Below are 26,779 nucleotides of genomic sequence, written 5' to 3'. Positions count from 1 at the left end.
CAGACACGGGGAGAGCGTGCAAACTCCAGACTTTTCCAAACTTCAGGCAAAGTTTTGGAAAGTCGTCAAGACACTGGGAGGGGGGAGTTCACCGGGGCCAATTTTGGACAGTAAAAAGCTGCAGTGTTTCTACAAGAAGTTTGGTCGACGCCTTGGCCAGAGAGACAGTGCAGAAGCTGCAGTTTGGAGTTAACTCCAGCTGTCTGTGAGAGTGGGGCTGTCTCCCTACCCCCCAGGCTATTCCAGTGACAAGTTGCCCTCACACACATTCTCCACCCCCCCCCCCCCCCCCCCCTCGGGCCGGTATCTCCACTGGAACCTATGTGGCGCCAGCCTACTCACCCTTATCACATCGTCAGACAATAAAACTGAACAAATGCCCACATCAAGGCCGACCGTGTCTGCACAGAAAAAACAGTGGTCGTTAAAAGCACTCACTTGGCGAGTGAGTGCAGATTGCAGCTGGTTAATGGGGGTCCCGGACGGACCTGTTCCCCCCCCCCCCCCCCTCCCCGTCTCCAACTTTACTTCCCCCTCCCCCCCCCCCCCCCAGTTAAATGGTGCGTTTGAAGAATGCCCCTTTGTGTGGGTCCCCCTCTCTGGGCGCAGTCTCACGTCCCCCCCCCCCCCACCCAACACCACTTTCCCCAGGTACCAGAGCCCACTCCTGTAAAAGGGTAATTTGGGCTGGACAGGTTCGCTCTGCACCCCCCCCCCCCCCCCCCCCCTCTCTCTCTCTCTGCCTACACAGAGGCTGCCAGACCTGCTGAGTTTAGCCAGTGGTTCTGTCCTTTAACATTTTAAGCTGGGCCCGTGTGACTGGGAGGAATGGGCAAAGCTTGCGGGTGGCACAGTGTAGAGGGCGCGCACTCGGACTGGTTTTGGGCTAAGATATCGAGATTTATGTGTGTGTATGTATGTGTGTGTCTGTATAATAAGAATAATAATCTTCATTACTGTCACAAGTAGGCTTACATTAACACTGCAATGGTTACTGTGGAAATCCCCTAGTCGCCATATTCCGGTGCCTGTTCAGGTACAGAGAGGGAGAATTCAGAATGTCCAATTCACCTAATAGCATATATGTATGTATGTATGTATGTGTATGTAGGTGTGTGCATGTATGTGGATGTGTCTATGTGTGTCTGTTCGTGTGTGTATGTATATGTGTGTATAAATGCATTTATGTGTGTATATATACGCGCGTACATGTATATATATGTGTGTGTGTATATGTACATGTATATATGTGTGTGTATGTACATATATGTATATATATGTGTGTATGTACACACACATGTATATATGTCTGGAGACTGTGTATGTACATGTGTGTGTATGTATATGTATATGTGTGTGTATATGTACATGTGTGTATGTATATGTATATATGTGTGTATATATGTATGGGTGTGTTACTGCTGTATTGACATGGAGATCCGATCCCATTGTTTATTGGAGAGCTCCCAGACCTGGGACACCAGCAGCCACTTGCTGCGCAACAAGTGAGGGAAGTTTTCAGGTGACAGCATCTTTTCCTGTAGTTGGAGTTATATCAACATCTGCAATCCGGACCGTCCCATTCCCTTGTACTGGTCGGGATTTTAGCCGTGGCGGAGTTTCCGCTCAAGCACCTAACGTACCGCCTGATGCAGACTGTAAAAAATTAATAGTCTATTCATTAATGCGTCGATTCTAACAGAATCATTGGAGGCTGTCCGTCTGCATTTTGTTCAGATTTGAAACAGGAATATGGAGTGAGTTCAGGGAAGAGCCGGTGGGGGGGGGGGGGGGGGGGGGGATTTAAGGTGCAGTGAGTTCTCCCGAGAATTTGAATGAAGTGATTGAACTGACAAGGTTGGTAAAAGTTGATGATGCCAAACTTTTAACTGGTGCTGTTTGATCCAGTTCCTCTCCCCCCCTCTCCTTATATATACACCCCCTCCTTCAGGGTCAATGTTTCAACTCAATTAATTCAGCTATCATTCGGCTGGGGGGGAGGAACTTCTGATTCTAAAATGATCCGGAATGAATTTAGGTCCATTTTGTTTTTTCTAGACTAAATAAAATCGAGGAAATTAAAAGACAGAAAAAACACTGCTGCAGGCAAATTTCTCAAAACACTTCGATTTTCAATTGGGACAAAGGTGACCCCCTCTCCTCCAAACATTGAGTGATCAGGTAGGGAGGGAGATAGTCACGTTGAGAATTGTTTGCAATGGTTACCTGCTGCCAGAGGCTGCTTGCAAATTAATTGTGGGGAATCCGGGGTCAGGTTTCATGTGTTTATTAATAACAAAAGAGTTTACAATCTATTTTATCAGTCCGCCCTGCTTCCCCATCGATCATAATGAGGACAAACTTCTTGACAGCTCTGATGGGAGTGGGGAAGAGGCTTTGCTGGAGTTTCCTGGAACAGGAGATACCGGATTCAGTGGAGTGGGACTGGCTTGGTTCATAGGGAGGGAGAGTTTCTGTGTGTGTGTGTGTGTGAGAGAGAGAGTGGAGGAGGGAAGGGAGTGCTGCTGGAAAGTGCCAGGTTTTGCCAGTGAGCCGAGGGGGCTGGTGGATGATGCTGCAGACGGAGTATCGGCGATTGGCGGAGCTCAGAGCGGTGCTGCCTTGTCCCCTGTTTACACCTCCAGGTTTCAGTGAGTTACATGTTGTACTGTGTGTGGCGTGTATGTGTGTGTGTGGCGCTGGGGGAGAGAGACACACAGAGAGAGAGACACACACACACACAGGGAGACACACACACACACACAGGGAGACACACACACACACACACACAGGGAGACACACACAGACTGAATGGAGAGCCTCCCAGAATGGATGAGAAAAGGCAACTTGGGATTTCAAAGTGACCTGCAGCAACTGACAGCCTTCTCCCTCCACAGCACTTGCCCCTCGCCTCTTTCAGCTCTGCACGGAATTCAAGGGATCGTATTGTACCGTCGCGAACATCACCTCTTCGCAGCTTATTGTGCAAAGCAAAGGAAGATGTTGGAGTGACTGAGCGAGCGAGGCGCCGGAGAGAAGAGAGAGAGAGTGAGACACGGTGTTTGGAGTCCCTTTTTTTGAAAATTTTGTTGGCTCTCCCTGTTTGTGCTTCGTCCCGACACCTTGCAACTCGGCCTGGCCCTTGAGGGAGAGGAGGAGAGGATTGAGGAGGAGAGCAGCGGCACATCAGTCTCCCGCAGCCCGGCTCCAACATGTTGCCATCGCGGGCTGGGGCAGTGCCCACTCTGGGTGTACACATGGTCTGGGTGGCACTGTGGACGGCCAGTCTCTGCCAGGCAGGTAAGAAGCTTCAGTGCCGGGCACGGGGGGGGGAGGGGTGGGGGGGGGGGGGGGCGAGGGAGGGCCAGGCAGTAGCTCTGCAATGTGAAGTTTCCCAGTCCGGGCCGGGTGTTTGTGTCTGTGTCAGTTCAGACTGTCCGGGAGGGGCAGCATTCTGCCCCCCAGCCTGAGAGTAACCCAGCCACCCCCAAACCCACACTCCATCACAGCCAGGGAGCTTTCCAGAGAACCCCCCCCCCCACTCTACCCCCCAAACTCTACCCCCCCAACTCTACCCCACTCTAACCCCCCCCCGAACTCTACCCCACTCTACCCCCCAACTCTACCCCACTACCCCCCACTCTACCCCACTCTACCCCCAACTCTACCCCCCCAACTCTACCCCCCAGCTCTACCCCCAACTCTACCCCACTACCCCCCAACTCTACCCCCCAAACTCTACCCCCAACTCTACCCCCAACTCTACCCCCAAACTCTACCCCCCAACTCTACCCCCTAACTCTACCCCACTCTACCCCCCAACTCTACCCCCAACTCTACCCCCCAGCTCTACCCCCCAACTCTACCCCACTACCCCCCAACCCTACCCCCCAACTCTACCCCCCCTAACTCTACCCCACTCTACCCCTCAACTCTACCCCCAACTCTACCGCCCCAGCTCTACCCCCCAACTCTACCCCACTACCCCCCAACTCTACCCCCCAACTCTACCCCCTAACTCTACCCCACTCTACCCCCAACTCTACTCCCAACTCTACCCCCCCAGCTCTACCCCCCAACTCTACCCCACTACCCCCCAGCTCTACCCCCAAACTCTACCTCCCAAACTCTACCCCACTCTACCCCCCAACTCTACCCCCCAACTCTACCCCACTCTACCACCCAACTCTACCCCCCTAACTCTACCCCACTCTACCCCCCAAACTCTACCCTACTACCCCCCAACCTACCCCCCTAACTCTACCCCACTCTACCTCCCAACTCTACCCCCAACTCTACCCCCCCAGCTCTATCCCCCAACTCTACCCCACTACCCCCCCAGCTCTAACCCCAAACTCTACCCCCCAAACTCTACCCCACTCTACCCCCCAACTCTACCCCCCAACTCTACCCCACTCTACCCCCAACTCTACCCCACTCTACCCCCCAACTCTACCCCCCACTCTGCCCCCCAACTCTACCCCCTAACTCTACCCCACTCTACCCCCCAAACTCTACCCCACTACCCCCCAAATCTACCCCCCAACTCTACCCCCCAACTCTACCCCACTCTACCCCCCAAACTCTACCCCACTACCCCCCCAACTCTACCCCCAACTATCCCCCCAACTCTACCCCCAACTCTACCCCCAACTCTACCCCCCTAACTCTACCCCCAACTCTACCCCACTCTACCCCCCCCAACTCTACCCCACTACCCCCCAACTCTACCCCCCCAACTCTACCCCCCAACTCTATAACTGTACCCCCAGCTCTATCCCCCAACTCTACCCTCACTCCCCCAACTCTAACCCCCCACCACACCCTCACCACCCCCAACTTTACCCCACTCTCACTCCCCCAACTCTAACCCCCCACCACACCCTCACCACCCCCAACTTTACCCCACTCTCACTCCCCCAACACTACCCCCTCCCTCACCCCCAACTCTCACTCCCCCAACTCTACGCCCACTCTCACTCCCCCAACTCTACCCCCTCCCTCACTCCCCAAATCTACCCCTTCCCTCACTCCCCAACTCTACCCCCACTGCTCTCCCCCCAACTCAACCCCTTACCACTCTACCCCCTCTCTCTTTCCCTCCCTTGCCCAACTCTGCCCCAACCCTCCCACAACTATATACCCTACCACCTCCCCAGCTCTACCCCTCCATCCCCCAACTCTAACCCCTCCCTCCCCAACTCTAGCATCTCCCTCCCCAACTCTAGCCCCTCCCTTCCCAACTCTAGCCCCTCCCTTCCCAACTCTAGCCCCTCCCATCCCAACTCTAGCCCTCCCTTCCCAACTCTAGCCCCTCCCTTCCCAACTCTAGCCCCTCCCTCCCCAAATCTAGCCCCTCCCCAAATCTAGCCCCTCCCTTCCCCCATCTCTAGCCCTTCCCTCCCCCCAACTCTAGCCCCTCCCTCCCCAGCTCTAACCCCTCCCCCAACTCTACCACTCCATCGCCCTGCTCTACCCCTCCATCCCACCCACAACTCTATCCTCTCCAACCCGTCCCAACTCAACCTCCTCCACATCCCAACTCTACCCCCTCCCTCCCCCAAAGCTACCTCCTCCTGACGTCCCCAACTCTATCCACTCCCTCCCCAACACTACCCCAGCTGTCTCTTCACCAACTCTACCACCTCCCTCCATCCCCAATACACTACCCCCTTGCACCCCAACACTCTTACCCCCTCCGCCTCCCACCCCAATTTCCACCCGCTGCCCCCTCGCTAAAATACTGCCCTCTCCCTCCCTCCTTCCCCAAACTCTACCCCCTTCCTTCCGCAGCTCTACCCCATCCCTCTTTCCCCGACTCTATCTTTCTCTCCCTCCCCCCAACTGTACCCCCTCTAGCCCAGAGCAACTCTGTCCCCTCCCTCACCCACCTTCTATCTCCTCCCTCCCGCAAACTCTACTCCCTCCCTCCACCAACTCTACCCCTTCCTGCCCTCCCCAATCTATCCCCTCTCTCCCCACCACTCAACACCCTTCCTCCCCCCAACTCTATCCACTCCCTCCTTCAACTCTATTCTCTCCCTCTGACAACGCGCTACCGACTCTCTCCCCAACTCTAACCCATCCCTTCCTCCCCCTCCCACCCCAACTCGACTCCTCCCTCCCTCAGCTCGGCCCTTTCCTCCCTCCCTTAACTCTGCCCCTCCTTCCCTCCCTCAACTCTGCCCCTCCCTCCCTCAACTCTGCCCCTCCCTCCCTAACATTCTACCCCTCCCTCTCTCCTCAACTGTACCCCTGCCCACCCACTCCAACACTCTTCCCACTCCCTCCCTCAACTCTACCCCCTCACCCAAATCTACCCCTTCCCTCCCTCTCCCAACTCTGGCCCTTCTGGCCCTCCCCCCCAACTCTACCCTAGCACTCCCCAAACACTATCCAATCCCTGTTTCCTGCAACTCTATCGCCTCCCTCCTCTACCCCTCTCCTCCTCCCTACTCTACCCCCTCCCTCTTCCTAAATCTACCTCCTACCAACATAACACCACCCCTCCCCCAACCCTACCCCCTCCATCCTCCCAACTCACAAACCCTAGCCCACACCTCCCCCCAACGCTACCCTCTTCATCCTCCCGTTCCTACCCCTTCCCTCCTCCCAACTCTACCCCTCCGTCGGCCAACTCTAATCCCTCCCCCAACTCCACCCTGTTCCCTCCAACTCTAACCCTTCTCTCCCTCCCTCCGCCAAACTCTTAACCCCTCCCCCCCCCAACTTTACCCCCTCCCTCACCTCAACCCCACCACCCATCTCTATCCCCCACCCATCTCACACCCTCCCCCAGCTCTCCCTGCATCCATTGCCCGCCCCTCAACTCCATCTCCTTCCTGTTTACTTCTACCCCTCCCCTTCAACCCTACCCCCTTCACTCCCCCCTTCCCATCCGACACTCTTTCCGGCCCCCTCTCATTCGACATTGGCAGAGCTGGTGGAAAATTAGACCAGGAGTGTTGTAGATTGAGCAGGAACTGATAGGGAGAGCTGAGCCCAACGAGGGTCTGGAGCACAGAGAGATCCCTGTTTGCCTATTTGTGAATATTTCTGTGAAATCTCAGTTTCTGTATTTTCTTTATGGAGGGGGTCTGTCTGGGAGGCAGATTGCGGGAACAATGCTACCCTTTTGCACTGGGTGTATCTATAAAACTTATTTCCCTTTGCGTCTTGCCTCTGATTTCTTGCTGGTGGTAATTCTCGCCGTCAGGTCAACTTACAATTGTTACTTTTCTGACAGTGTGTAAAATGGGATCTTTTAAAGGTTCTGCTGATTAAACCCATCTGCTCCTGAATTTAATTAAGACGTTTTTTTTGTAACCCAGCTGGAAGTCGCCTGAAATAATCCCAACTTCCTTCTAATATTATTTGAGGTGAACAACAGGCACATCAATAGCAGTTTCCAACTTTAAATGAAAAAGCCTCTTCAGTGAATATAAATAATCAGGATTATGGATAAGAAAGACTGAAAATTCCTCTCCGAATCTCTTAACAAATATGAAAATGAAATGAAATGAAAATGGGGCAGCACGGTGGCCAAGTGGTTAGCATAACCGCCTCACGGCGCTGAGGTCCCAGGTTCGATCCCGGCTCTGGGTCACTGTCCGTGTGGAGTTTGCACATTCTCCCCGTGTTTGCGTGGGTTTCGCCCCCACAACCCAAAAATGTGCAGGGTAGGTGGATTGGCCACGCTAAATTGCCCCTTAATTGGAAAAAATAATTGGGTAATCTAAATTTATAAAAAAAAAAAAAAAAAATGAAATGAAAATGGCTTATTGTCACGAGTAGGCTTCAATGAAGTTACTGTGAAAAGCCCCTAGTCACCACATTCCGGCGCCTGTCCGGGGAGGCTGGTACGGGAATCGAACCGTGCTGCTTGGTCTGCTTTAAAAGCCAATGATTTAGCCCAGTGAGCTAAACCAGCCCCTGGCACAGATACACAGTCATCCTGTCCATTCACTGAATAAAACTGGTTAATAGGTGGAATGTTTAATGGGATTTTTTGCCACATCTGGGACAGAAGGAGTCAGAGTGTTAATAGCAGCAAAATAGAGTCAGATTTGTTTAATAGGTCCGCCCGTATCCTGTACTGAAACACATAATCTGATTTGATTATAAAGAGTTCAATCTAATCAACTACAAACATTAAACCATCGGAAAATATACTCAGAAAAATTAACTGGACTGTTGCTAAATCAGAAATTGTCAGTAATCCTAATTCATTTTTGATCCCATCTACACATTTTATCGTGCACCCACACTGCTGCCCCTCCACCAACACACACACACACACCACTCTCACATAGACACACAACCTCACCCCCCCCCCCCCACTTCCACATGCAACAAAACCTTCTCACAGCCGCTCCCTCATGCATCCACAACCTTGCTCGCAAACACCCTCCCATGCCCTCACACACACACACACACTCCTGACATTCACTCACAGACGCCCTGCCCTCATCAACCCTTCTCATTTTTCCCGGAGAATCAGGAATTAGGAATATGTTGGGTGGAACGTGTTTCCAAGGAGTCAGGGTTGATATTGCATTTTCTCAGTTAGTTGCGAACCGCGAATCTTGTCCCGGTAATGCTTGGCTACTTAACCTGGTGGAGCTGATAATCTTCCATTTCTCGCTTTTGAAATGTGCTCATTTCACACTGCAAGAACTTTTTGTCTTTGGAATGTTTTTGAAACAAGGTTGATTCATCCCCTAAGACCCATAAGAGATTTCATATTATTGGGTTGTTTTGCCTATTCTTCTCTTGAGGTTAACCTTCTCCTGTTTCACTGCACACTATCAGTCAGATTACTGAAGTCTGTGACCTGGGTTGAGATAGAGACAGTACTGGAGCAGAGTCTGTAAACTTAGTGTGCGTTTAATTGTTTTTTTTTAACACTTGCATTGGCACAAATTCAAGTTGAGAAACTGAGCAATTTCTCATTGAGTTGTTTTGTTTGATGCAGGTTTCTCTTCACTGTCAAAATATTTCTCAGTGTGTCTTATTATAAACTCATGTTTAGTTTTGAAACTGTATTTGTAGCTCTCTTCACTGTCAAATATTAAATGTATGGGTTATGGACATTTGGGGCGATACAGTGGTCAGCACTGCTGCCTCACAGGGACCGGGTTCGATTCCGGCTTGGGTCACTGTTTGTGCCGAGTCTGCATGTTCTCCCCGTGTTTGAGTGGGTTTCCTCCGGGTGCTCCGGTTTCCTGCCACAGTCTAAAGATGATGGGCAGGTTAGGCGGATTGGCCATGCTAAATTGCACCTTAGTGTCCAACGGGTTAGGTGGAGTTACGGGGATAGGGTGGGGGAGTGGGATGAGGTAGAGCTCTTTCGGATAGTCTGTGCTGACTTGATTGGCCGAATGGCCTCCTTCTGGACTGTAGGGATTCTATGATTCGACATCTCAGGTAAATTTCATGTGGCAATTTCATTCCCCTAGTTTGACCAGGTCCCATCCCACTCTTAACTTTCCAATCATTCTCTCCCCCTCCTCTTCTCCCCCCCACTCCACATACTTGAAGGAGAAAGGGATGGTGATTGGGTTTTAGGGAAGAGGGATCGGAGGAGGCACATGAGGAGCATCAACACTGACCTGGACCAACAGGCAGATGGCCTGTCTCTGTACATTCTCTAATTCCATTCATGCAATATGCAGGCACACAACTTGAACTTTTTAAAGCCTGATCTGGTAAACGGTGACTCTCAAATTTAATCTCAATTTTTTTTTCGGTGATGGTTTTGTTTGATATAATCCTGGGGTAAGATCGATGTGCGTACCCGTATTTTACATACTACTGTCCCTTTTTTGTTCTGCAATTCCACTTGGGCAGCTGTATCAGTAATCTACATAACAGTGTGGGTTGCAATTCCCTTTTTAAGCGTTCCTTACTCAGTCACGTGTCTGCTGGTAGGTATTCACAGAAGACTAGAACAATGGTTAATGGGAGGATCTCACAAACTACTCTTAATGTTTTATGAAATATACATTCAGAAGCTAATGGCACTCTGAGCTGGACTGTGTAATGATGCGGGACTGCACAGGCCAAGTAAACAGGAGGAGCCAATCTGTGATTAGTTAGTCATAAAATGTCTCTAACCGAGCCTGCCGGGTGCAATAAACATGTAAGCAGACTGTCGGCTGGAGCCTTGAGACGCTCTCTGCCAGCCAGGAGTCAGAATGGTTTGGTGCGAATGTCTGTTGCGAATTGCACGGGCACTTTCGGTCTGACTCAAATGGGCTCCCAGTTCACGTTCCCTTCCCAATGTGCGCCAGTCCGCCTGAGATTATTGTCAGTTTGGGAAAACGGCAGCTTAATTGATAACAGATACTTTAATGCTGACTTCCTGAAAAGGACGAGCGGAACTGTTGAGTTTCCACCACCAGGTGGCGTTTCGTGGCTTGTGAAATACCATTGGCTGAGGGTGCACCCTAGTGACACCTAGAGGTGTTTGAAAAACCTCAAGAGTTTTGCACCCTCCCTCCCGTGAATATAAAGGAGCCACATTGGGGAATTGTAACCCACCCCTAGAAAACGGGTGGATTTGGATTGGAGGGGGTGCTAAAATGGTAAAATGACTCCTGAGAGTTTTAATGCAGGTGGGGTAGGAACGAGGGCAACCGATCCACTCTCAAGAGGCCAGCTGACTATTTAAATATTCTAATCAGGATATGGGCCTCATATTTAACCAGCATTTTAAATGAAAGCCAGAGGCCTGGTTGAATTTGTCAGGCCTCAGGAAACGCAGAGGATACGGAGAGCAGAACCTCCGACACTGGGAGGTGACTGCCTGCCTGCTTCACCAACCAGCCATAACCAGCCAATCCCACCCCCCGGCTTACAAGGACATAAGTAGTAGGATGAGGTTATTTGGCTCCTCGAGCCTGCTCCGACATTCCAGACCGTCACGGCTGATCCACCTTCCCACACTATTCCCACATTCCCCAATTCCTCTTGTACCCACAAGTCTCTACCTCTGTCTTCAATGACTGAGAGTTCACAGCTCCCTGAGATAGAGAATTCCAAAGATTCACAGCTCACTGAGTGGAGAGATTTTACACAGAATTAACAGAGATTTCCTACAGTTCAGAAGGAGGCCATTCGGCCCATCGGGTCTGCATCGACCCTCTGAAAGAGCACCGTACCTAGGTACACTCTATGCCCGTAACCCCATCTAACCTGCACATCTTTGGACTGTGGAAGGAAACCGGAGCACCCGGAGGAAACCCACGCAGACACATAGAATCCCTACAATGCCATTCGGCCCATTGAGTCTGCGTCAAACCTCTGAAAGAGCATTGCATCAAAGCTCACTCCCCTGTTCTATCCCAATAACCCCTTAACCTAACCTAGACAACTTTTTTGGATGAAGGGCTACGCTCCGAAAGCTCGTGATTCCAAATAAACCTGTTGGACTTTAACCTGGTATTTTAAGACTTCTTACTGTGCCCACCCAGTCCAACACCGGCATCTCCACATCATTTTTGGACACTTAAGGGATAATTTAGCATGACCAATCCACCTATAGTGCACATCTTTGAACTGTGGGAGGAAACCTACGCAGACACGGGGAGAGTGTAAATTCCACACAGTCACCCGAGGCCGGATTGAACCCGGGATCCTGGTGCTGTGAGGCAGCAGTGCTAACCGTTGTGTCGCCCATTAGATCTCCTGCTCTCCTCGCTGAGGCATATGTTATAAGGGGCTGGTTTAGCACAGTGGGCTAAACAGCTGGCTCGTAATGCAGAACAAGACCAGCAGCGCGGGTTCAATTCCCGTACAGGCTTCCCCGAACAAGTGCGAACATGTGGCGACTAGGGGCTTTTCACAGTAACTTCATTTGAAGCCCACTTGTGACAATAAGTGATTATTATAATATTTTCCACTTTCCAATCTCCACTGACCCCAGCCTCCCCACTGTTCCTGGCTCTGTAGCCCAGTGATACCCTGCTCCAACTTTCCTGGCTCCTCACGCCAACCTTCAAGTCCATACATTCAGCCTCTTTCCCCTCCACCTGCCCGTCCCCTCCACCTCAATCGGCCCCATCTGCCCTCCCCTCCTCCCTGGTGCCGAAGGCCCGTCTACCCGGCAGCCTCTCAATCTGGCTGGCCGCAGCCAAGTGACCAAGACAAAAAAGAAGGGGCAGCACGGTGGCCTAGTGGTTAGCACAACCGCCTCACGGCGCTGAGGTCCCAGGTTCGAATCCCGGCCCTGGGTCACTGTCTGTGTGGAGTTTGCACATTCTCCCCGTGCCTGCGTGGGTTTCGCCCCCACAACCCAAAAATGTGCAGAGTAGGTGGATTGGCCACACTAAATTGCCCCTTAATTGGAAAAAAAAATAATTGGGTAATCTAAAAAAAAAATATAAAAAAAAATTAAAAAAAAAAAAAAAAAAAGAAACTCAGTGATCAGGGCCTGTTTTTAAGAATTCGATGGAGCTGAGGGAAACCCTTGGTGGAAGTTTCCTGGAGTCAGCCCAGCCCGCCCACTCCCTCCCCCCTCTCTGAAAGAATAATATCCAGCCCAGAGATTTAAATGCAGCTCTTGCGCTAATGGAGCAAGCACAATAAGGAGACCATTATAAGTGACTCTTAAGAACTGAACAGGGTCAAAAGACTGCAGAGGGAGCTGCTTTAGCTGTGCATAGCTACAATGTAAATGATTTACAAAGAGCGTGCTTCACAAAGTCACAACACACTTCTTCCGACCCCCTTGTAAGTGAAACGGGGCTTGGGAATAGAGGAGTTTATTTTCTCCTGGTCACCATTGTGTAGGAAGTAAACAGTGTATCGAGTGACTGGAAGAAGGGACGATTATTATTTTTGAGCGCAAATAGTTGACGTGTTTGTAACCACATGAATGTCACTATATTCAGGATGCGTTTGAGTTTGTGTGTGGTGGGGTTCCAATGCACCTAAACCAAGAACCAGCCCCCTTCTCCTGGGACAGCTCTGCACCTGCGTATTTCCGCAAACAACCATTTCTTTGTTAAAGAGGTGGGTAAGTCAGACGAATACACAGACTGCAAGTGGTCAGTGAGCACTTCTTTTACAAAGGATTTCCAGGGCAGCCATTCGGCCCCGCTGATCTATGCTGGCAGCATTTATGCTCCACTAGAGCCTCTTCTTAACTTTCTTCGCTTCATCGTATCTGTGTGGCCTTCATCCCTTGTCTCCCTCGCATACTGACCAAGTTCTCCCTTCAATGTATCTATGTTATTCTATTCACCTCCGCCACTCTCTGTGACAGTGAGTTCCATATTCCCAGCAATCTCTGGGTAAATAGGTTAATAAATAAAAATTAATAACATTCAATTCTTCTCATACCTGTTTTCGCCCTAGATGAAAATCACAAAATGCGATCAGCTGAACATGAAATGAATGAAAATCGCTTATTGTCACGAGTAGGCTTCAATGAAGTTACTGTGAAAAGCCCATGAAGAGCAAACGCGAATCTTAAAAGATACAACAGGGCATAAATCCCTATTTCTGACTTGATATATGAGTGGCTATCTATTATTGGTGCTTCCTTATTGTGATCACCCCTGCATTTACCCGTGATGCTGTGTATTCTGAGTTATAGAGCTGCTTTATCCACGCAATCCTCTTCGTGTGGTTTGCTTTGGAAGATGGTGCAGTGACTGTACAAAGTCACACTCCACCCAATTGGAGGTTTCAATCCCTTTTGGCTTTATTCCCGTTTAAGTACCGCTGCTTTTAACCCCCCGACAGAGAGCTGTCAGCCCTCCTTAATGCAATGGTCACAGTTTTGCTCCTTGGATGCTTTTTTGTGGCATGCGGTGTTATTTTGCAATGGATTGAAATGCTGCTTTGAGAGTTTTATCAGAACTCCTGGATTCCCAACTCCCCCTATTGCCAACACCCTTTGTTCAATCTGTTCTTTACCCTTCCCTGTTTCTTTCTCTCTCTCTTTCTCCTCTCTCTCTCTCTCTCTCTCTCTGTGCTAAAGGTGCTCACTCTCGCTGGGGTAGGGGTAGGCAGTGGGGAGGTGCAGAAACATCTGCTAACATTGGTAACCTTCCACCACCTTGCCCCGAGGCCATGGTTTAGCCTGAGCCGAGCCATTACATGTTGGTCAGCTGCTCACTTACCCCACAGACCCTGAGTCTTGTGCAAAGCAGAGTTTCTCCTGGCTTCCTCCCATTTGCTCCACTGGCCAATATTTATCCCTCAAACAGAGCACAGTACCAGACCATGCTTCTATTTCTGGATGGCCAGATTCTGTGCTGTAAATCCCATGGAACTATGTGTAAACCAATCCTCCAATGCCATTATTGGTCCTTTAACATGGTCCGTTACATCCTTATCAGGCCGTTGATTTCTCTTTGTAGCTATTATCAATGGCAGTGGCAGCACAAGCTAAGTTTTGAAATGGACACAGCTAGATGATGGTATAGTGTGGGGAATACTTTTGAGTATTCCAGGGAGACCAGTTAGTACAATACAAGTAAAGACTTGCATTTCTTTCGCAACCTCAAGATGTCCCAAGGTGCTTTCCAGCCACTGAAGTTTTTTTTGAAGTGTAGCCAGAAACTTGGCAGCCAATTTGCACACAGTAAGCTCCCACACACAGCAATGCCATAACAACCCCATTATCTGTTTTCAGTGCTGCTGGATGAGGGATACATTGTTTTCATAGAATTTATTTCATAGAGTGCCCACAGTGCAGGATTAGGCCATTCGGTCCATCAGGTCCGCACTGACCCAAGAAAGCGCACCCCACCTAGGCCCACCCCCCTGCCCCATCATAACCTGTACATCTTTGGACCTGTGGGAGGAAACCGGGGCACCCGGAGGAAACCCACGCAGACGCGGGGAGAGCGTGCAGACTCCAAACAGACAGTCACCCGAGGCCGGAATTGAACCCGGGTCCCTGACGCTGTGAGGCTGCAGTGCTAGCCACTGTGCTACCGTGCCGCCTGTGAGAAGGAAGCTAGAAAAAATGTTTTTCAATCTGGGACCGTTTATGCCTACTGGAAAGGGCATACATGGCCATTTCAGGGCAACATCTCTGCAGTGTAGCACTCGCTCAGCACTGCACTGGAGTGTCAGTTTGGAGTCTTATGCTGGCGTCTCTGGTGTGGGACCTACGCCCACCTCCTTCTGAGTCAGGCTCATTATTGTCTACTCTAGTAGATCGTTAAAATATAACATCTGTTAGCATGTGGCCCTTTTGTTCTGGAGCTAATTCAACAAGTTATCCGAAAACATGCTGTCCTTTTACCCATGGTTTTACCCTGCCTGCTTCTTCGTGTGTCTTTATCTCTTTTCTGATCAAGGAGGGTTTGGTTTCCTTGTGTGTTCACGATGACTTTGGTGTCCTTGGCGTCTCATTCTCCCCTCCCCATTCGCATTCCTTTTGTCGTGGGCTGTTGAATAAACAGACGATAGCTTTGTGTGCGTGCTGGGCCTTTTGGAGGCTTCCAGCCCTCCATTGTGAGTGAGGGCAGGCAGGGGACAGATTTCATTGAGATGCTCTGGTAATTATGAGGGAGTGGTCAGTGAACACAGGGAATGGATAATTGATCTAATGGGCGCCGGGGCGGGGGGGGCGGGGACTGTTAACTGCTCAGCCTTTTCACAAGGCGCACATGTTGTGCTGAATGACCTACTGTGCAACGCTTTTAAAGTCCATTTATTTTACTTGTTACCAAATTACAGCGCTGATAATCTGTCACAAGTGTGACTTATTTTATTCCTGCAGCTTTGTGCTAATAAAAGATGGCCTAAAAATTCAACAGGGCAACTCGTAATAACATTTTTAAAAGTTAATGTGACAGGGGCTTGTTTGAGTTCAGATCTACAAAGAGGCCATTGTAAGCTCTGACCCCCTTAAACTATTAAGTAAAGTGGAGAGGTCTGTGATTCTTCCAAACTGGGAACGATTGGGTCCCGTAGCTAAGATCAGCAGGGGGAAGGGGGGCGGGAATCTCAGGTCTCACTTTACAAGTGAGTGCCCACTGCAACTCCTTCAGGGAATTAGGTGGAAAACTGGCAGGGAAGTGAAGTGCTGTGACATGGGAAGCTGTGTCCCTAAAGCTTGAATGTTAAAAGCCGTTTTAAAACAAAGAAAGAATTGCTTCTCTGTTGCGCCTCCCACAGCCTCTGGATGCCCCAGCCAATGTTTGAGCACAGCTACTGTTGTGATGTATGAAATGCAGCAACCGGATCGCACACAGCAAGATCCCGCGATAGTAGCCAACGTGATCTTGATTACGGATTAATGGCGCTGGGGAGCTCTCCTGCCTTTCAAAATTGCACCACGGCGTTTTTGGGCCTACTGAAGATTATTTCTCTCTATTATTTCTCTCCCTTGTGCTTGTCTATGAATCTATACCGTTTTCCTTAGCCGGTCCATGAGTTAGAAAATTCCATGTTCCTGCCACTCTGAGGAAAGTGGTTTCTCCTGAATTCTTCACTTGATTTATTAGTGACTCCCTAATATTTATAACCCCTAGTTTTGGACTTGCCAACAAGTGGAAACAACTTCTTTATTCCTACTCCATCAAACATTTTTCACTGTTTTAAAGACCATCAGGTCACCTCTCAGTCTTCTCTTTTCTCGGGAAAAGAGCCGAGGCTTTTCAGATCAGCCAGGCCCTTTCAGCTCTGGGGTCGGCCTTGCCAATGGTGCCTCTTGCAGGCTTGTTGTGGAGCGGATACTGGAGCTGAGAACAGGGCTCCCGAGCCTGGGGAGTTAGGAAGGGTGAGTCATCCGCAGGCGGAATTAACACCGAGGCAGCGAGGGATGGCCTGTGTCACTACCTGCTCGAAATTGTGCAACTTAAAGGCAACTTTCTTCATGCAAAATGTGAACAATTGATTTTCCCGGCTTGATGGAGGAGGTGAGAATTTATTCAGGATTCACTGAGAGAGTTGAGTGACCTCAGTCCCCTTGCTTTATGGTCTCTAACTGGGTGGCATAGGTTTCGGGTCAACGGTAGGAGACTGAGGAGATTTGACGAAAACTTATTTCACCCAGAGGATGGTGGAGATCCTGAATTCCCTTCTTGGAAGGGTGGTAGAGGCAGAAACCCTGGTAACAATTACAGAGAGCTTGGACAGGAATGTCTCAGCCTGAAAGTCTCCAGGATCTGGAAAGTGAGATTAGGTTGGATGACTACATGCCAACCAGCCTGGACTCAGCGGATGGCCTCATCCTGTACTGTTCATTTCTGTGACGTGATACGGATGGCTACATTTTTGCACTTGGGATGGTTTTTCCTGAAGTGTTGTACAAGGTGCTTTCCTGCACAGTCGCAAAGGGACATTTAATTAAACTGCTACAGTAGAGAATCTGTTCAGAGATTTTTGCTGTCACTTGCCAGTCGTAAAAACTAAGGAGGCTCTGTGGAAATCCTGGACTGCTTGAGGACTTTCCTTTTTTCTCCCAGCCAAGAGCCCACAACAGATTGTTCTCATTACTTAGACAAAGGTAAGGACAGGTTCAACAGCTGAGTCCAAACTCGGAATGAAATGAAATACAGTCATTGTGATACCTGCCTCTCCAATGGATTTTGACACTCAAATCTAGATGGACCTGGCGGTATTTTGCTTCACCAGATGATGAAGTAACATGTTTACAACTGTGAAGTGGCTTCAGTGCATCATTCACGGGAATTGTACAATGAAAGATCTTGCAGGTAATGAGAGTATTTGCATCTCATTTCACAGTGCCTTCCTGCTTCCCTCCCCTCCCACCCTCCTTTCATCTCTCTCTGCCCACTCTTCTCTTCGGCCAAATTGAATTCAGTGTCTTGCTCATGCTTATCACCCGAGGAATTCTTTGCAAGCCCTGCCTAAAAGCCCAGTTTGCAGAGGCCTGGAGGTATATTTACAGCAGCTCACCTCGTACGATGGTTCAAAATCAGAACCTCTCTTTGTCACTGAACTCCCTAAATTGGATCAACTCAGCTGGCGTTGATCTTGAACCTTTGCCGACTTGTATATATTTCAACTCATAGCTATGAATTGGCCCCAAACTTAGTTTTTACGACTGGCAAAGCCAACGTTTATTGTTCATCCCTAATTGTCCTTGGGAAGGTGGCGATGAATTACTTTCTTGGAGTTGCTGCAATCCAGAGGCACATTTTAAGGAGCTAGAGTAGGCCATTTGGCCCATCGAGTCTGCTCTGCTATTCAATTCGATCATAGTTGATCATCAACCTCAACGCCACCTTTTTTCTCAATCTCGATCATCAGCAAAGTGATGGAAGTTGTCAACAACAGTGAGATCAAGCGGCACTTACTCGGCAATAACCTGCTCACTGACGCTCAGTTTAGGTTCTGCCAGGCTCCTGCCCTCATTACAGTTTTGGTTCAAACATGGACTCTCAACAGTGAGTGACTGCCCTGACATCAAGGCAGCATTTGACCATGTGTGGCATCAAGGAACCCTAACAAAACCGGAGTCAATAGAAATCTTGGGGAAAACTCTCCAGTGGTTGGAGTCATACCGAGCACAAAGGAATATAGTTGTGGTTCCAGGACATCACTGCAGGATTTCTTAGGGTAGCATCCGAGGCCCAAACAATGATATCAATGATCATCAATGATATTCCTTCTACCATAAGACCAGATGTGGGGATGTTCACAGATAACTGCATAATGTTCAGCACCATTTGCAACCCCACAGATACTGGAACAGTCCATGTCCAAAAGCGGCAAGGCCTGGACAATGTCTGGTCTGGACTGACAAGTGGCAAGTTCCATTCCTGCCACACAAGTAAGTGCCAGGCAGTGACCATCTCTAATAATTGAGAATCCAATCATCGTCCCTTGACATTCAATGGTATTGCCATTGCTGAATCACCCACTATCAACATACTGGGGGTTACCATTGACCAGAAACTGAACTGGACCAGCCATATAAATACTGTGGTTACAAGAGCAGGTCAAAGAATACTTCAGTGAGCAACTCACCTCCTGACTCCCCAAAACCTATCCACCATCTACAAGGCACAAGTCAGGAGTGTGATGGAATACTCCCCACTTGCCTGGATGAGTGAAGCTCCAACAACACTCAAGAAGCTCAACACCATCCAGGACAAAGCAACCGCTTGTTTGGCACACCTTCCACAAACATTCACGCCCTCCATCACTGATGCACAATGGCAGCCATGTGTACCATCAACAAGATGCACTGCAGGACTTCACCAAGGTTCCTTAGGCAGCACCTTCCAAACCCACGGCCACTACCATCTAGATGAACAAGAGCAGCAGATACCTGGGAACTGCACCAACTGGACTTAGCCGTCCAAGTCACTCACCATCCTAACCTGGAAATATATTGCTGTTCCTTCACTGTCACTGGGTCAAAATCCTGGAACTCCCTCCCTAACAGCACTGTGGGTGTACCTACACCATAGGGACTGCAGCGGTTCAAGATGGCAAATCACCGCCACCTTCTCAAGGGAAATTAGGGATGGGCACTAAACACTGGAAGGGGACTTAATTTGGAGGACAAGCTTAATTCCAAAGAGGTGACCTTTGGAAGAACATTCATTTTTTAAAATAAATTTGGAAAACCCAATTTTCTTTTTTCCGATTAAGGGGCAATTTAGTATGGCCAATCCACCTAGCCTTGGGTTGTGGGGGTGAGACACACGCAGACAATTAGATAAACTGCCAAGAACTGAGGGGCGGGATTCTCCGCGCCCCGCGCAGGGCCGGAGAATCGCCGCAACCGCTCCACGCCGCCCCGACGCCGGCACGCGATTCCCTGAGGAGCGGAGAATCGGCGCCATTTGCGCCGGCGCGTTTGGCACAGCGCCGGTCACAGGCAGCTGTCCGCGGCCGAGCCGCCGATTCTCCGTCCTTGATGGGCCGATCGGCCGCACGGAAACGGTAGAGTCCCTGCTCGCAGTCGGCGAGAACTCTGCGCGTAGGGGCGGGGGACGGCCTGTGGGGAGGGGAGGGGTGGTTCCAGGACATCACTGCAGGATTTCTTAGGGTAGCATCCGAGGCCCAAACAATGATATCAATGATCATCAATGATATTCCTTCTACCATAAGACCAGATGTGGGGATGTTCACAGATAACTGCATAATGTTCAGCACCATTTGCAACCCCACAGATACTGGAACAGTCCATGTCCAAAAGCGGCAAGGCCTGGACAATGTCTGGTCTGGACTGACAAGTGGCAAGTTCCATTCCTGCCACACAAGTAAGTGCCAGGCAGTGACCATCTCTAATAATTGAGAATCCAATCATCGTCCCTTGACATTCAATGGTATTGCCATTGCTGAATCACCCACTATCAACATACTGGGGGTTACCATTGACCAGAAACTGAACTGGACCAGCCATATAAATACTGTGGTTACAAGAGCAGGTCAAAGAATACTTCAGTGAGCAACTCACCTCCTGACTCCCCAAAACCTATCCACCATCTACAAGGCACAAGTCAGGAGTGTGATGGAATACTCCCCACTTGCCTGGATGAGTGAAGCTCCAACAACACTCAAGAAGCTCAACACCATCCAGGACAAAGCAACCGCTTGTTTGGCACACCTTCCACAAACATTCACGCCCTCCATCACTGATGCACAATGGCAGCCATGTGTACCATCAACAAGATGCACTGCAGGACTTCACCAAGGTTCCTTAGGCAGCACCTTCCAAACCCACGGCCACTACCATCTAGATGAACAAGAGCAGCAGATACCTGGGAACTGCACCAACTGGACTTAGCCGTCCAAGTCACTCACCATCCTAACCTGGAAATATATTGCTGTTCCTTCACTGTCACTGGGTCAAAATCCTGGAACTCCCTCCCTAACAGCACTGTGGGTGTACCTACACCATAGGGACTGCAGCGGTTCAAGATGGCAAATCACCGCCACCTTCTCAAGGGAAATTAGGGATGGGCACTAAACACTGGAAGGGGACTTAATTTGGAGGACAAGCTTAATTCCAAAGAGGTGACCTTTGGAAGAACATTCATTTTTTAAAATAAATTTGGAAAACCCAATTTTCTTTTTTCCGATTAAGGGGCAATTTAGTATGGCCAATCCACCTAGCCTTGGGTTGTGGGGGTGAGACACACGCAGACAATTAGATAAACTGCCAAGAACTGAGGGGCGGGATTCTCCGCGCCCCGCGCAGGGCCGGAGAATCGCCGCAACCGCTCCACGCCGCCCCGACGCCGGCACGCGATTCCCTGAGGAGCGGAGAATCGGCGCCATTTGCGCCGGCGCGTTTGGCACAGCGCCGGTCACAGGCAGCTGTCCGCGGCCGAGCCGCCGATTCTCCGTCCTTGATGGGCCGATCGGCCGCACGGAAACGGTAGAGTCCCTGCTCGCAGTCGGCGAGAACTCTGCGCGTAGGGGCGGGGGACGGCCTGTGGGGAGGGGAGGGGGCTCCTTCACCGGGGGGGGGCTCCGATGGGGTCTGGCCCATGATCGGGGCCCACCGATCGGCGGTCCGGCCTCTCTCCAGCCCTAGCCCTATTTTATTACGCAGCCAGCCCCTGAACCCCCACGCCATGTTGAGTCGGGGCCGGCGCGTTGAGGAAGTCCCCCCCCCCGCATGCGTGAGTTGGCACCGGCCCCAGTGCACGCCAGGAAGTGAGGCTGGAGTGGGCTGAACCGCTCCAGCGCCGTGCTGGCCCCCGCCAGAATCGCTAGTGCCCGCTTCGCGCTGTCGTGAAACGCGAGCGCGTTCACGACGGCGCGGACACTCTGCCTCCATTGCGGGGAATCCCGCCCAAGATTTTTTGTCTGTCACCAAATGACCCCTCCCTCTACCATTCCTGCTGCGAGCTGGGATGGACAGTTCCACCCAGTACAATGCAGTGCTGGCTGGAAGGGGGTTCCTTGGTCGCCTTTACAGAGAAGCAGAATTTACATTTTGTGATTGTTGCCTCTCCTGCCCACGTTCACAGGTTGATTTTAAAATAAACCATCCCAGAACAGAGCCCTGTGCATTTATTTCGCATCCTGAGCACAGAGCCCGCTCCTGGCCCAGAGGGTCTTGAGTTTACAGCCCAGCTGTAAATCCGAGATTGGTAGCTGCAGTGCAACTTAATTCTTTGGGTAAATCACAACTGTAAATCTCATCGACACGCAGTCACTGAGGATTTGTCACCCCGCCCCTTCAAGTAAGAGATTTCTGGCATTTTGGAATCTCGTTAGCCTCAGATCTATGCTTCTATCATTTGATACTAAAAAAGTCAATTGAGTTCTCGGCCAGAGCATCTGGCATTTTCAGCCCTGACCCTGGGGTAACATTTGACTGGCTGTAGAAAACCTTCATGAACAGTTTGTCTGGGCAAAGTTCAACCTTCTCAAACAGCCCAGAAACCAGCCATCAATCGGCTCATATCATATTTCAGTGCTTTTTAGAAAGATCTCTTGCTCTCTCTCCCTCTCTCTCGCTCTTTGAACTGATAATTTGTTGGTGGTGGGCAGCACGGTGGCTCAGTGGGTTAGCACTGCAGTCTCACGGCGCCGAAGTCCCAGGTTCGATCCCGGCTCTGGGTCACTGTCCGTGTGGAGTTTGCACATTCCCCCCCGTGTTTGCGTGGGTTTCGCCCCCACAACACAAAGATGTGCAAAGTAGGTGGATTGGCCATGCTAAATTGCCCCTTAATTGGAAAAAATTAATTGGGTACACTAAATTTTTTAAAAATTAAAAATTTAGTGGTGGTGGTGGGGGTGGGGGGGGGGAAATGTGGTGATCACACCTAGCTAATATTTTGATAAATCTGCTGACAGTTTTTCGCAAGTTGCAGGTGGGGGTTTGGGTCGATGTGAGACCCCGTGAAGGCGTTGGTTTACATTGTGATCGCGGAGGACAGTTTCCTTGGCACTGTGTCAATGGCTGTCTGGGGAGGCGGGGAAGGATATGCAATAGAAACGCACTGCAGGGGACTCGATTGTTCTCCGGTGTTTCTGGCAGACTGGGCAGCCTCTCTTGCCCAGGCACGTTGCTGGGAGCACAGTGCGTTCACACAGACCTGCCTCCTGCAGCAGAGCTGACTGACAAGGTAGGGAGACAAGACGGGAGCTGGGAACTTTGGGCAGCGTGCATGCTGTTTATGCTCAATAATCTGCTGAAAGGCGTGAAGCCGCAGTGCATGTAAGCTGCTTTGCTTCAGGTCAGATGATGGCAACAGCTGCAGTCTTATATGGGACCAGGCCTGTGCTGCACTCCCACCCATAACCGCAAAGGTTACCACATCAAAAAAAAAACCTTGAAAGTCTATTATCAGCAAATCTCCACTGCTGTTCCATTCTCCGTTCAAACAACAAAACCAGCCTTGGGCACGCTAGCTAGCTGCTTATAGAGCAGATCGTGTAGCAAATCAGAATCTGCAGTCAATTATATAAGCACAGTAAGAAGTCTTACAACACCAGGTTAAAGTCCAACAGGTTTGTTTCAAACACTAGCTTTCGGAGCACTGCTCCTTCCTCAGGCGAATGGAGAGAAACATATATATAGACAGAGTCAAAGATGCAAGACAATACTTTGAATGCGAGCATTTGCAGGTAATTAAGTCTTTACAGATCCAGAGGGGTAACCCCAGGTTAAAGAGGCGTGAATTGTCTCAAGCCAGGACAGTTGGTAGGATTTCAACTGTTGGTAGGATAACATAAGCAGGGATGATTTAGGTTGACACAGGAGTTCCTTCTCAAAGTCTAGACGAGGAACGCTAAATGCTCCTCACCTTCTGCAAATTTCTTGGATTCATGTTACTGTGAAGCTCCGAGGTCTTCCCATAGGAGGATTACCGGGATAGGGCCGGGGGGGGGGGGGGGGGGGGGGGGGTGAACCCTAGGTGCAGACTTCAATGGGCCGAATGGCCTCCTTTATGCACTGCAGGAATCCTATGGTTCTATTTCCAGCTACTGACTGACCCGGTGCTCAGGTTTGGGATCTATCCATCAATGAAGGAGCATCATTAAGGTAGCTTCTTTGCAAGTCTCCGGATTCGTGAAGTTTAGCTGAGGGAAACCAGGCAAATGAGGAATAGCTGGGATACATGGGCAGGGCAGCCAAGGCCAAGTTTGAGACATTCAATGGTTGAATCACTTGCCTTTTACCTTAATCACCTGTGCAGAAGGAAAGAATTTGCACTGTACAGAGTCTCTCATAACCCCACCATTCCAAAATACTTCACCGCCAGTGTAGCCTCTGTTGTAATGTAGGAAACACAGGGACCAATTCGTGCACAGTCTTCCACAAACAGGAATATGATAATGATTGGATCATTGGTCTTCTAGGCCATAGTCCAAGAAGCAATATTGGACGTTGAAGGATTTAACCATTCGGTTACCAGCAGCACTTTGCGATTACTGGAACTCAGTAGAAATTTAAGTTAAAACTTCTCAGGTGCAAATAAGAATTGTTTTATTTGTCTTCTATTGATTACAATTCGAAAGTCATTTAAAAGGTAATTCGTAGACAATTTGAAGCTTTCAAAGAATCACAGAAATGATCTTCTTGCTTAGGCAAACAGCTCGACAATAACTTTAAAAGTCAAAGTCTGAAAATGAAATATGAATACAGGGAGACAGTGAATAGTTCAGATCAAAGTACAGATGATTCAAGAAAAAAAGAGAGAGAAATCCATCTAATCTTCAGCTTCAAACCAACACCACTAACCAACCTACCTAAAAAATGGCGGAACGAAACTCTTGTTATGCTGTTTCATATCTGTTTTAAGCCATCTAATCACACCCCAATATAATCCTCATTGGTTTGGGTTAGACTCAAACACATCTGATTTGACGGCAAGCTGTCCATCTTTAATATGTAACATTACTTCTAATTGTTTCGTCTCTGCATACTTGTGTATGTTAAAGAATGCGATATTGTGCTTTACCCAAGCCAGCAGGAACTGGTTTTCTGATGACTTGGCTATTGTAACAATGGAGACTTCATGTTATCTTGTCATGCAATGCTGGACAATGACTTGAAAAATGTAAATCAAACTGTCTTGTTTTAATCTAGTAAAGTGAATTATGCTGCTTCTATGAAATTGTTATGTTTTGAGAATGTTGGAAACAAATATATTTGATTCGATGTTCTAACTGTCCATTTATTAGAAACAAGCCAGCATAGTCTAGAATGTTTCAGCCTGTATAAGTTATTGAATGTGATTCGGGCTGTAATCACTAATGGCCCAAAATGAGAACAATAGAGCCTTTAAGTTACTGGGCTCTTGTCAACTCGTTGCCATGGATTCAGCCCTTGTCCTTGGGGAAATCTAGTGAAAAGTGTTTAAAACTATGTACCTAAAAGTTGTGTTGGAGAAAATGATTAAATCAATTGGCAGAATATGTGTTTTTAATCCTTAATTTAAAACTGGGGAAACAGCTATCTTTTACCTATATTAGGTGTATTAGAAATACCTGGCTTCCACAGACGTGACATGGGGTAACTTCCCTGTCCTCCCACATGATAATGGCGGCCGGATTAGTTCTGTTAATCTGGAAGGGCAGTCGGAACCTTGATAAAAACTCATTCAACATACCTCCAACACTCCCTCAGGGGAACAACATAGAACAGTACAGCACAGAACAGGCCCTTCAGCCCTCGATGTTGTGCCGAGCATTGTCCGAAACCAAGATCAAGCTATCCCACTCCCTGTCATTGTGGTGTGCCCCATGTGCCTATCCAATAACCGCTTGAAAGTTCCTGAAGTGTCTGACTTCACTATCACAGCAGGCAGTCCATTCCGCACCCTAACCACTCTCTGAGTAAAGAACCTACCTCGGATATCCCTCCTTTATCTCCCACCCTGAATCTTATAGTTATGCCCCCTTGTAACAGCTACATCCACCTGAGGAAATAGTCTCTGAACATCCACTCTATCTATCCCCCTCATCATCTTATAAACTTCTATTAAGTCGCCTCTCATCCTCCTCCGCTCCAAAGAGAAAAGCCCTAGCTCCCTCAACCTTTCCTCATATGACCTATCCTGCAAACCAGGCAGCATCCTGGTAAATCTCCTTTGCGCCCTTTCCAATGCTTCCACATCCTATAGTGAGGTGACCAGAACTGCACACAATACTCCAAATGTGGTCTCACCAGGAGTAGGCCTGGATATCTATTTTCAAGTCCTGCGCAGAGTGTGATTTGAACTCACAAGCTTCTGAGCCAGAGGTAAGAGTGCTCGCCAGGTAGGTTCCTCAGTGAGCCTGCCCCCATGCAGCTAACCATTCTCTGTATTAATTTTTCGGCAATATTTTTTTAAAATGTTGTTCCGCTACCATGCACCATGTCAAATAAAGAGAGCCTGTTTCAGTTCTGTACTGATCCATCTGGAGCCGTTCACAAGACGGTGTTATAACAAGAGAAATCGCAATGTTCTCAGTTTATTTGTCTCCTCTCATTGAAACGAGCTCCACACCCAAGCTCCCCATCGAATGATAGCCAAAGTTCGGGACCCAGTGAGGTGACCTGCATTCACGTAAGCTGGTAGTGTGCCAGTTTTATTATTGCTGCTCATCATCTAAGTTATGGATCCAGTCACAACTGCACTAAAGTGACTTTGTTAGCTATTACACCACATCTTTAATCTGCTTAAGTGCATTATGACTTGATAATGTTATCAGTAAGACATGACTAATAGCGATAGGTGGATAAGAAGGTTTTTATATTTCTGCATAATGACAGTGATTTTCGGGAGAGTAATGTACAAGTGCCAGGTCCTTTCCTAATGATACATTTTTCTGGAGCTAGGGACCCAGCCTCATTTAAACAATAGGAAGCGATGAGCGCAGGGAGACTGGC

At 49.3% G+C, this 26,779-nt stretch overlaps 1 protein-coding gene across 3 annotated transcripts in view; it reads left to right on the top strand.

Annotated features, from left to right (window-relative positions):
* The first annotated feature begins 2,505 nt into the window (after positions 1-2,505).
* unc5b (unc-5 netrin receptor B) overlaps positions 2,506-26,779 on the top strand; it is a 230,359-nt gene continuing 206,085 nt past the window's right edge. For 2 of the 3 annotated variants that reach the window (XM_038783244.1, XM_038783242.1), the window contains exon 1: positions 2,685-3,300. In XM_038783244.1, the coding sequence (XP_038639172.1) occupies positions 3,213-3,300 (88 nt within the window). In that variant the 5' untranslated portion in view covers positions 2,685-3,212. Of the gene's footprint in view, positions 2,652-2,684; positions 3,301-26,779 lie in introns of those variants that run through there. The other variant, XM_038783243.1, reaches the window with a different exon arrangement.

Source organism: Scyliorhinus canicula, chromosome 22 (genome assembly GCF_902713615.1).
Source record: "Scyliorhinus canicula chromosome 22, sScyCan1.1, whole genome shotgun sequence".
Classification (NCBI taxonomy): domain Eukaryota; kingdom Metazoa; phylum Chordata; class Chondrichthyes; order Carcharhiniformes; family Scyliorhinidae; genus Scyliorhinus; species Scyliorhinus canicula.
This window is presented reverse-complemented; position numbering and strand designations above follow the sequence as displayed.